This window comes from Anticarsia gemmatalis, chromosome 26 (genome assembly GCF_050436995.1).
Source record: "Anticarsia gemmatalis isolate Benzon Research Colony breed Stoneville strain chromosome 26, ilAntGemm2 primary, whole genome shotgun sequence".
Lineage (NCBI taxonomy): Eukaryota > Metazoa > Arthropoda > Insecta > Lepidoptera > Erebidae > Anticarsia > Anticarsia gemmatalis.
The window spans coordinates 907683-920530 of NC_134770.1; the positions used below are offsets into that span (position 1 = coordinate 907683).

A 12848-nucleotide genomic window follows, 5' to 3' on the forward strand; every position below is an offset into this window, starting at 1 on the left:
CTTTGAGTTATCTTTCCTTCATACGTAAAACTATAGCAAAGTCAGCAACCGCACAGGTCAAACAAATGTACATGGTGTTGTTGATATAACAAATTATGCAGCTTACATTAAATTTATAATTTACTTGGAAATGGTAACTCGTAAATATGAACAAAGCTTGTGTGAAATTAATAAAAGCAAAAAAATATTCAGAACTTCGTTCCGTATCACGCAAAATTTGTCTTTCAAACGCCCTGCATCGCAATCGACGCTCCTCTTTTTCCGCCATTTTTGTACTAGCTTGACGGTGTCATCCTACATAAATAATTTACTTGATTTTGATCAATTTCGGCGCTTTAAAATAACTCAATCTGATTATTGTTAAACCAAGTGCTGTTATACTTAATATCGACACTGTGATTGTATTATGTAATAAGTGAAAACTGAATTTCTGCCAATTGAAGTACCCTAACCTATAATATGGATGATGATATTTTTCCCGAATTAAGCGTTTTAAACGCTAAGAAGACTTATTTTAAGAAAGCTAAGAAGGTAATTGAGTCCGAGGTCCCTTCTGACGATGTTAAGAAGAAAGATGAAGAGTATATAGTTGAACCTCTGACAACGAAAGTTGCTGTGAAGTTTTTACTTGAAGGAAAGTTGAAATATAAAGTATGTCGGTACTGTCTTAACATATCGCCTGGATTGTCCGACCTGGATCAAATAATGAAAGTAGCTGGCGCTGGAACCTTGTATAAAGTTACTATTAGAGATATAGTAGCAAGTTTCCATCCATTCAAGGTATGATTTAATAAAAATGTGTTTCTTATTAGTCAAGGCACCTTTTCTGTCCACTTAATAGTTTAATACTTTAATGTGTATTCTTTGTAGCAAATTGTTAGTACATGCATATTACAATACCACACAGGAGCTATGGGCTCCATGGATGGCCATCAATGTTATTACCCACATTTAACTGTTTTGATATAAATAAGTTCTAAGTGATTACTTGTAGCATGGACGTGAGGTGGTTGACCTTCAAGTCCTGTACTTAGTCTGTATTGTCGGAATAAGGTTCTACTCAGGGCTGTGTGGAATAGTAGTGCTGGTGTATTGAGCACACTCAATACACTCCTAAACATAACAGTTTTAATAGACAGTTTCTGTGATACAAACCTCCATGGTTAAATAATGACTAGCATAATCTTACATTCAAAATATTGAATGTAAGGTTCAAATTCTTATTTGATTTTAATTCTGGCACCGCATAACTATGTGTACCCATATACATAGTAGTACCCACATACATAGTACATAACTGTTAATGTTTACAGAGAGTAACTATAAATTGAATTATGCATTTATGCAATTGTGTGACAACATTACTGTAAAACTCATTAGTTTCTCGACATCCATGAGAAATGCGTGCAAACTATACAAACATGTAGATGATTATGAGTATTAACATCAATAAGTATTTACATTCAGAAAAATACATTTGTATTATTTAAATATGCGATAGACTCTCAAATATATGGTAGGCCAATGACTTATTCAATAAAATTCATGATATAGCATACAAAAAACTACAATAATATTAAAATAAGCAGGCATATGTCCACTCTGTCACAATGAAGAGAAAGAAAGTAACTATTCTATTCTCTTATTAGACTATCAGCAATTTCATTTTTGGGATTCTTGCTTCTTGCAATATGTAAAACTCAATTTACTTTAGGAGAATGGGAATAATAGGATGCCATATGCAAATGCTATTCTAAAGAAAATGTGTTATACATTTCAGGTGCATCCAGATCCAAACTTACCTGACAAGATATGTCCTAAATGCTTAGATAGAGCTCTTGGTGCTTATCTCTTCGCACAGCAATGCGAGCGAGCTGAACGGGCCATACTAAACTGTCTAGACGACATGTATGAGAAGCTTAACAAACTCGACCCAATAGATAAACCTAAAAAACGTGGCAGACAAAAACTAAATCCTAATCGCAATAAAATATTTGCTGAACACAATAAAGTAATGGATTACGCTGATCCCATAATCAACATTGTCAATGTTGGTGCTGAATCTGTCACACAAGAACCAGCGTTAAATGAACTAGAATGCAAAAAATGCTGGCAAGTACTACCAAACATGGCTTCTCTATTGAACCATGAGAATTCCCATCCAAAAACCATGTGGTACAATTGCCGTTTGTGTGGAAAATCGTTCGCAAAGTTGAACACGTTCAGGCGACACCACCACAAAGTCCACATCCTTGGTAATGAAGTTGCACATCGTGTAGATAACAGTTTCAAGTGCAGGGAATGTGGACATAGCACAGAAGACTTTATACAACATCTTCAGCATATAGAGAAGCATCGATTTAGGAATATCTTGGAACATATTATAGAGAAACGTATGGACAAACTGTGTGCTGTCTGTTTCAACAAGGGGGATAATATGACGGAACTGGATAAGATGGTCTGCATCCATGGTGGCCATCCGGAACTCATGGGAGATAAAACCCTGTACAGTCTACTGGCATCTACATTACCAAATGTAAGTATTATACTTTTTATGCATTTGCGAATTGATGTTTTGTTGTTCTGTTTGTGTTATTCCATGCATGTAAACTTATATATCTATTTATTTCGATACCAAATCGTCCAATTGGCGTGGCTTCATGAAGGATTACTTTTTACCTTTCTATATCCTTGTGATTGATCTAAGCATTTGTAGATGATATTAGGACAGAATTTAAAATTACCCTTCTAATAATTGTATATCTTTTATACTTATATAATTTAACCCACCCTAACCCTTTTCTTGTTACAAAACCTGTGCCCTGTAGTAAGAAGATCAATTTACTTTTATACTAACCTGATTTAAAAATGATTGTACGTAAGATGCCTTACCAGCTGTGTGAGCGACTGGCTGGAAACAATACACACATAATTACAAAATTTGCTGTAATGTGTATATTTGTCTATCTAATATTATATGTTAAATTACCTAGATTGCTACCACCTTGATTTCGGCGTAGGTTACTCTGGCCGTAGTCGCAATTCGACTCGAAATGTTAACTTAACTGCCCATATTTATATGATCACCATAAAAATATGTCTTACTGCTGAAGCCTGAACTATGGTTATACCCCCAAAATGCCAAGTAAAACCAAATCTGTTCTCATTCTCGCTGTTACGAGTTTGTAAATATTAAGTTTTACTGGCATTTCTTAGTTTCTACTTTTGCGGTGGCATAATATTCAAGAGCTTTATTTCATCATGTGAAGGTTTATAGTTCTGCAGGATATATGTAGTTAGATTATAAAAAAATTATTGATGTTGTAATTGTAAGTGATAACAGACAGTCGATGATAACAATAATGTGCAACAAGAAATACAGTAGGGATGATGACTTACTTAATAAAACATATCTGGGAAGGAAACTTTTTTCAATAAAATACGAATTCAGAGTTTTTTGTTTAACTTAATCCTCACTTACTCCAATGTGTATTCATTGATTCAACTTTCTTTCTACAATTTCTGATTATTTAAAAAATAAAAGAGTTTTTTATTTTCTGTCTGATTAGAATTTCATCTCCATGTCCCTCTCGACATCCCTATGGTAATTCTACAGTATCTTCAAATTTCACATTATTAAAAGTCACGACTGCCTGTTTCATAGAAACTGTTTTGCACTCTTAATATAAGGATTTTTATCGATCTGTAAGATTTGGTTCATTTTCTAGCCAAGTTCATACAAATATCAAGAGCTGTACGTACCATCGATGGCTCGAAGAATGACTATTACAAAGCGAAAGCTACCTCAAGACAAACAAAATGTTAAGAAAATTAAACCAGCTACATACACTGAAGAGAAAGAAATTAATTTTGTCTTCTCAAATCCGATAATCGTTTCCACAAAACGTTTTAAAACAGACCATTTCTATCATTTCGTGTTTGAAGATCCAGCATTTGAGAAAGATGTGTTCATATGGAATATGGTTGTAGATACTGATAATGAACCACAAATGACAACTAAAATTGTTGAAATTACAGATATCACTGATTATGGAAAAGATATTTCAGGTAATAGTAGTATGCCTAGTAGTAGCAACTGTAAAATACCTAAAAATAAGAGGGCTAAAACTGTTCCTGAAACACCTTCAGGCAAAGATCTAAATAATGGAATGATTTGTGACTTTGATCATAATTCTAATAAAGTATCTACAGTGGAGAAAAATAATAAGGTCTTGAACGCCGAACCTACATCATCTAATGAACTCAAACGAAAATGTGATAAAGGAGAAACTCAGCCAACCAAAGCACCAAAAACACAATCAGAATATACATTCTCTGATCCTTTATATCTGGGAATGGAAGAGGCAAAATGTGATACAGAAAGCACTGAGTCTATTTCAACACAATCAACTTTTACTGTTGAAAAAAATTATATCAATGGTAATGAAAAGTCAGAAAATGGCAATACGAAAAGAAATGATAGTTGGATATTCGACAAATGCGAGACCAAAAAAAGTATTATAAAAGGAAAAAAAACAGGCTGTAATTATTGCTGGGCATTTTCGAACAACGCTAAATGCTATTACTGCCAGAAATCTACAAAAAATGACAATAAAACCAGTTTTAAAAACTACAAAACTGATAAATTCACTAAAGTAAGTCCAGTAAAAAAGACATGGCAATGTGCTGCCTGCTTGACGGAAAATAAAGGCGACAGATTGTCGTGCCACTGCTGTGAAACAGTAGTATTGTCGTCGGTGAAAGTCAATCTTGGGAACAACGAAAATATATTTAAAAAAGGCATACCAGACACTAAGAAAAGTACCGAAAGAAATGAAACTGAAAAACTTGCAACAATTACAACTGGTCAAAATATTGAAGGAACTATAATTGTTGAAAAAACAAACCCAGAAGTCATTGACCCTAAAGTTTCCAACATCAATGACCAAACTATGGAGACAGAATCCAATACATTCCTAAATTCCAAAAGTGGTATTGAACAAATGGACGTCGAAGAAACTGAAGTAATTTGCAACAAAAGTTTGGATTGGCCCAAACCTCTTGTAAACTTTAATTTAGGTACTATTGCTGCTACAAATATCAGGCCCAATATTGGGGCCAATGTTCAATTTAACATTGGCTGTGTTCCTGACTACAATAGGCCTGGAAGGAAGTTCAAACGAGCCGTGCGTAGTGCGTCGAAAGCTTATAAGTAAATAATTAATGTAATTATTACTGTAATTTAACTTGCCTATTGTCATTAGTATGTGTCTAATTGTTTTATATAAGATTTGGATTTGGATGGATTTTGTTGACAACTGTAGATCGCAGAAGGCCCTGGTAGACTGCTCCTGCCGCCCACGTAAGACCATGTCTAGTAGAAGCGAATTCACCGCGGTTCTTTCGCGCGTATTTCGCGCGAGCGTTCCGTCCACAAGGAGCGTGAGTCTCGCGAGTATTTTGAACTCGCGCCAAGCATACGGACCCGTTGTATTATTTATGTAGGCACCTGGTTCCTCGGTATACGGAATCTTTTCGCACCGAATGCGCCCCTTCTGGACGCGGTCTTATTTCACTTCAAGCATAAGTACTTTTATACGACAACTACTGTCGGTATAGCAAATATCTAAATATCTTTGAAAGAAGAGAAAGAAGTAATTTAAAGTAAAAGTATTGCAGTCTATACTCACACCGGCACGTGCTGTCTACGTTCAGTTGTCATCTGCAGAATCCTTCTATTACCATTACTGTATTACAGTGAATATACTGTCGATAAATATTTATTAAGAAAAGTATTTAGGTATGTGCTCATAAATATGAACTACTTGACACTTTCCGGATTATTTATGTTAGATTATATGAACCCCATATAGGTGTTAAAATGTAATCCTTAGATAATAAAAATTACTATATATTAAGAATAATTGGACCGTTGTAAAAGCACAATTTTAGACACAGATTTCGATTAATGTATTACAGGAATATAAGCTAAATTAAAGGATTTAAAATCTTGCTTTAAAAATACGGGTGGTTCTAAAATTGTGCCTTGCTGGACTCCAAAAAAAATTCTGAATCTGGCGTTGTCACGAGTGACGACCGCGTCGTATGTTGTGTACTATCTTTGTCACTTTGATAGTGATTCAAATATAATTTTTAAGCTAAGTAGCGGATCCAGGAAGTAGGTGGGGGCCTAATGGTGCCAGCCAAGGTTATATGATAAGTCTTTTTAATTTGTGAAAATACTAAAATTTTATTATTCTAAATTTTTCATGAATTATTTTTAAGCCAAAACCTGAAACCTGGATCCGCCATTTATATTTTTATTGATATTAATGTATTAACTATATAAACTAATTTTTTAATGTATTCTCGAATTGAATTTTATCCTTGGAAACTATGGAAGTATTTTTTTTTCAGCCAAAGATTTTTCAAAACTTCTTATAATTTTACTTTAAACATAAAAGCATAATATATATTTCAAACATTGTGATATTTTGAGTTAAATTTTAAACCTAAAGGTTTGATTTACACTCCTTGGAACTAAAACATTTACCTATTAGATATTAAGTTATTTATTAAATAGTAATAAGACGTATTATGTAAACAAAGGCATTGATTGGCAATTAGATATAAGGTAATTGCTGAGCGTATTTATGTATTGTATTTCTATATGCAGGTAATATTGTAGACTTTAAAGTCTGGTAGAAAATAGATGCAATCCTAGTATTTCAAATGGATAATGACTTGTGTTCGATTCTCATTCTTAAATTGATATTTAATGTTGTATATGTCGAAGATATTTTTTCCATGCAAGTTCGAATGTTATGATCACACTAAAATTGTGGATTATATTGATGATTCTCTTTACTGTATGTAAAAGTAAAGTATATAGGCCTATCTGTTGTTTAAAAATCATGAGACATTTATCATCTAGAAGTCAAAGTTATGTTTAAAATCTCCATGTATTTTAGATAGGTAAGTAGCACATGGTTAAGGCATCAGGTTGATACACACTTATTTATTGTTGATACACAGTCCAGAAATTCACATGTACCCTACACTAAATCCCATCCTAACAGTGTTGCCAGTCGTCCTGATTTTAGAGGTCTAGCGACGCGCCCGAGTGGAACTGATCTGAGACGTTAAATATTCCGATTATAAGTAAATTTTATTTCAAAGGAATTATTACGTCAAAAAATTATAAATTTCACTCCATAATATTATACTAAGTCTAATGCATCAGTGCGCAGACGTGATAACTTCATATTGACAGAACTTAATCAATCGTCTTTTGGCCATTGTAAAACATAAAATAAATCCGACCTGGCAACACTAAACCCAAACTACCCTCGCTTTTTAAAACTTATTATTTTAACATTTACATTTTTTGTTGCAGATGAACAACTTAAACAACTACATTGGAACAAAAATTTGCAATAGATGCCTTAACCACGCGATAACATCATACATTTTCATACAACAATTCATTTTCACGAGAGAAAGACTAGACACGTGTGTCGGTGTAACTTTAGACAATATTAGTAAGATGCAACCTGAAGGGAATATATTTGTGCAAATATCACAACAGACTATAATGCCGGCTATCGAAATCGCCGATGAATCGTTAATATGTGATGAAAATGACATAATCGATGAGAGTAAACTCAAAGTTCATGTCTTAGAGGACGAGTTCAGAGTTAAATCGGACGACAGTGAAAGCGACGATACTGAGACGAAAGATGACAAATCAACAATCTCTGTCAATAAGTTAGACGTTATGTTAGACAACCCAGCAAGAAACGCAACTAAAACATACACGAAAAACAAACTTGTCAATGGTATACAGAACAAATACTCTATGGACATTTGCAGCGAATTCCTCACTTTCAAAAAGAGGGTAGTCAAAAAACATTTGGTCAAATTCACTTGTCCGCTCTGTAGTAAACATTTTATCTCAGACTATTTCTTGAAAAGACATATTTTGAAACATATTAATAAGAAAGTTAATTGTAATGTATGTAATATAGAATTTAAGTCGAAATTCCATTTGTATGAGCATACGAAAATGGTACATTTATTGAAAGAGGAGAATTATACGTGTTGTAATATTTGTAGTAGAGCGTTTTTGAACGAAGATAAATTAAAAATACATGAGAAACATCATAAATGTAAAGAATGTGAACTGTGTGATAAAGTATTTGTCTCTCAGAGGAAATACAACAACCACATTCAACGACACGCGTCGAAATTAAAACTTATACAACAGAAACGTTTGCAAACCTGCAGTTTCTGTGAAAAAGAGTGTCCGAACGATAATGAACTGTCTTTACACGTAAATAAGGTGCATTTACAAATAAAGCCTTACAGTTGTGATATGTGTGAACGACAGTTTTACACGGAAAATAATCTTAAATATCATAAAAAGGTGCATAGTATGTATTCGAAGGAGACTTGTGAATTTTGTAATAAGACTTTGAGATGTAGGAAACAATTAGTTATACATGTAAGGAAACATATTGGGGTGAAGCCATTCTCGTGTCAGATATGTGGCCAAGCGTTTTACTCGACATTCAAGGCACGGGAACATATGAAAGTTTATCACGGAGGTAGATTCTGTTGCAGAATTTGTAAGACTACTTTTGTAACTAAATACGGGCTAAAAGATCATGTGAATAATGAACATGGGTTTGTTTAGTACTGAATTTTAATTTATAGCAACGAAAGAATAGAATTATAATGTCAAAATTGTTATATAGGATTTATTTTCTGGTATTACGCGCTGTAAAATGGTTGCCGGTCACAGCTACGCGCCATGACACACAAAGTTTTTTGGCACGTGGTTTAAATTTGAACAGTATCTCGATTCTCTTCCACTATCGACTACCGACAACCGGCTAATTATCGAAAAATTTTGTATGACAATCTGATTACCGCTTCTGAACTATTTTGGCAGTACAATTTAAATGTCAAACTCTCGATACTCGATGGTTCTAACTATAGAGAATCGTGATACGGATTAAATAAGTGCCTCTACACGCTCTCATTCGAAAGTCACGACAGTGCGTAATAACATTTATCTAATAACACCACTACATCTCTACAGAAACAAAACTGTTGTTTAGTATACTTTGTTACATATTATTTAATATATTGATTTTCATATTTGTTTTATGTAGTAAATTTATTTTTATATTGCGTTCTGGCATATACTATTATTTTGTGAAGATAGGTGTAAAATGTACAATATGTCATGATTCTACAATAATCAATGTAATAACATGTTTTCAGATAACTATACATTCTTCAAATTTATGTGAATGTAGCACAAACTGTATAATATGTCAAAATTACAGCATTTCATGTTCTATATGATGTGTTGTATGGCCTTTGCTGTCTATTGGCGAAAACATATTTCTTCATAAGTACAGTTTCTTATTTGACTGCAGGTAGCAGAAATATAGCATCAACGATTATTTTTAAGTCGATCCCAGTGTATTGTCCTATAATAATGGTTACGAAAACAGTATCCTATTTTGCACCCCAGATATGTAAATAGAACCCGAAACAAATAACCGTCACTTTTCGATTCCACATGTGTTTGAAAACCAATTTTCGCTGCTGCCTGCAGTTGAGTATGGATTTGTACCTTTTTATATATTTTAAACTATGAATAACCTCCACTAATCGAGTGTTGATAACACTCACACTTTACCATAGATGAATAAAATAGCCATAAGAATAAAATGCATTATCATAAGAAACTACTGTATCGCCAAAACTTCAAAACATATTTTGATTGTCTATATGTATTCTACATAGCTAATTACCTGTCTAGGTATGAAATTTGTAATAGCTTTAAGTTAAATAAATAATTATGATTTTAAAAGTATTTCGGTTTTTATTTATTCCAAAACGCTAACTTATAATAAGATACGGGAACTAACGCGAACACGCATTGAAAAGCCGTCGCGTCGGTCAACCTGCGACCACGCTGTATTTGCGTTAATTCCCGTATCCTACTATATAATAAACATGTAACGCGAAGGTTTACAATATATAAGCCTAAATAAAAATTTATCGCCCTATGCGTTGCTAAGCGAAAATCTACAGAACTGATAAAAATACTTGAACGAAAAGATTTATAATTTGCCTGCGAGCGGAGCCGCGTAGGTCAGACAAATTCAGTCCGTTCCGCTTCTGTAGTCTTTTAAGCTAAAAGGCAATCAAATGCACGGAATACGCTGAAAGATACATATTTTGACATAAATACCAATAAGTATCAAAAGTTCTTGGATATCGAAATACATTAAAGAGTTAAGTACGTTTTACGACAAAATTATTACATACATAACAGTAATTTATTTTCAAATTATTCCATGTCCTCTTGTACCAATTTTCCATTCGATGTGCGTTGTAGAAATATTCTTATTGGAAAGTAATTAAAACATCATATACTGGTAACATTATTATTTATTGATTGATGAATGGCGCGCGCAAAGATTGTCATCTGTCAGTCAGCCGGGTTATTTCCCAAACAAATAATGGATCTGAATTCTCGATCGTATGTTGTTTTGACTTGTGAATGAAATATACTGTAAAAGTTTTGATTAGGTGATTGAGTTAGAACTTATTTGAAGTGTGTATGAGGTCGTCGCTTGCATTATTTGCGTCATTGCAGTTCATAAAGAAAAGTTTTATTCACTTTGAGATTTGAAAATCGTGCAGTTGTAAATTGTAATTGTACAAGTTAGTACTTGGAAATCTACAAGACCGATGATTGATTATGAGACAGTGATGTGTTATTCTGTTATTATTAGCGTAATCCCTTATTTGTATTGCTAAATCGTGTAGAAATAGGAATTATTACTTTTTACAAGTAAGTGGCTCCATCTAGTGCCTATTTGAAATTCCCGCTTCAGGTTTTTAACTCAATCGGTAGGTACACGTACATATTACATATTTCTCAATGATTTTAAGTGACTATTGAGTGCAAATTGGTAATTTTAAGTGGTTAAATAGCGGGTAGTACTTTGGATTAATATAAAACTTGAAACAAGTGATATACATTTTCAGAATTGACCAGTTGCATCTGAGTGAGATTGGTGCACTGAAACAAATCTCCACCATTTTGGTATAGGTATGTTTTTCTCACATAAAATTACCTTTAATACTGAAAATACATTTATTAAGTGAAATATATTTATTTACAACTATTTGCTTCATAAACTAACTTTGCTACATAACTATTTACTGAAGCTAATATAGATCTGATTTTACATTTCAAACTTGGAACACTGGTTCTTTGCTCTTTGCCTATCCCCATGGAAAAAAAACTGCTATTTTTATGTATGTATATTAAAAAAATTTTGACAAAATCACTATTATAGAAGTATTATCGTAAGTATTTGCTTCCTTACATGCTAACTTTCAAGAAATGGGTGAGACAGTGAATTTGCCGGCCAGTAATAAAACACAGTATAATCTTTCAACATGCTGTGTTACCACCTGCTTGGCCAAAATATATAACGGTAAGTAGTAAGTAGTTAATTCATACTATTTTCTGTACATAATATTGTCATGTATTTAGCAAGTGTTTCACATACACTATAACTTAAAGATATTTTTACAAAAAAGGTACATATGTTATAGTCTGATCACTTAGTATAGAGCCTGGTATACAAAAGGTTTGTCTGATGGAGGCATAGAACATTTTGAATGTTATTTGGACATAGACTTATACAGCGGACAGTTGCCTATTTGTATGTGCGCTAAATGCAATCCCGTTACTAGGTTGTCGGGCTATAGTGGAGTGGTGAATATTTGTCAATGCTTGTGGGTTAGTGTTAAGAAATGCTTCTGGCTTGCCAGTGAAAGTTAGCTGAGATTGTCTTTTTCTATTGGAATCATGAGTGATGATTTTGAAAGGACCTAAAGACCTTATCTGCTAGATGTCAGAAGTTTATCTGTATTTGTATGGATTTTTGAAGCAGCTCGTGGGTTAGTAACAACAACCGCGCGGATTGATCTTCCAGGTTAAGCTACGCTTGTCGAGGTTGGTCAGTGGATGGGTCATATTATACCTATCGATTTAGTCAGTGTTTTAGAAAGCACGTTAAATTGTGAGTCCCGGCTATCATTTTCAAAGGGGTATCGTGTTATAATCCAGGTAACTGGGTTGTGGAGATCCGATAGATAGTCGCTATATGTAAGAGCTGTATCAGGTGAGACTGGAAGCTGACTGCAACATAGCAGGAAGAAAAGCGATGATATGGTTTTCTGAAGGCTGCTATCCAAAATTTATTTGTAAAGTAATATCTTAGTACTATTCACTGAATAATTTTTTTTAGGTGCAACCTTACATCGGTTTCCCAACCCTAGGACGAACAAGGCACGTTTCAAAGAATGGATAACAAACATTGGTGGCGAAGTGGCAACCTTAGAGCCAGAAAGCGTTTTTAAAAACATGAGAATATGTACGAAACATTTTGAACCAAAGTGTTATGTCATATCGAAGAGAATTACTTCAGTGGCTGTTCCAACGCTTTTTCTATCAACAGGTACTTATAAACCTTGTCTAAAAGGGGCGGATTCGCCGCGAATCGATTCACGTGTTACCAAGATACTAGGCGCTTATACATCGCGTCCAGGTTGACTGCCTCCGTGGCGCAGTGTTTAAAATCACCACGCCACTACCATTGCGTCGGGAGGTCGCGGTTTCGATTCGATCATTTGTGCGGCCCACAAATAATTGTTTCGGGTCTGTTTGTACTTTGTGTCCGTTGTTTGTATGTTTGTAAAAGTCCCCGCGACACAAGAAGAATTCTTAGTGCGGGAATTGTCTAAAAAAA

The 12848-nt window shown here is 33.9% G+C and overlaps 1 protein-coding gene across 1 annotated transcript; it reads left to right on the top strand.

The window, feature by feature from the left end:
* Positions 1–261: 261 nt before the first annotated feature.
* Positions 262–9889, top strand: LOC142984203 (uncharacterized). Its single transcript, XM_076131640.1, has 3 exons — positions 262–780; positions 1781–2536; positions 7397–9889. The coding sequence occupies exons 1-3, from the start codon at positions 460–462 to the stop codon at positions 8693–8695; spliced, it is 2376 nt and encodes a 791-aa protein (XP_075987755.1). The 5' UTR covers positions 262–459; the 3' UTR covers positions 8696–9889.
* The last annotated feature ends 2959 nt before the right edge of the window (positions 9890–12848 follow it).

What these genes read in the sequence shown, in the direction of transcription:
- LOC142984203 (XM_076131640.1), top strand. Translation starts at nt 460, where the DNA reads ATGGATGATGATATTTTTCCCGAATTAAGCGTTTTAAACGCTAAGAAG. An exon ending in CAAGTTTCCATCCATTCAAG is followed by an intron (nt 781 to 1,780) that starts GTATGATTTAAT and finishes TATACATTTCAG; the next exon opens with GTGCATCCAGATCCAAACTT. An exon ending in TGGCATCTACATTACCAAAT is followed by an intron (nt 2,537 to 7,396) that starts GTAAGTATTATA and finishes TTTTTGTTGCAG; the next exon opens with ATGAACAACTTAAACAACTA.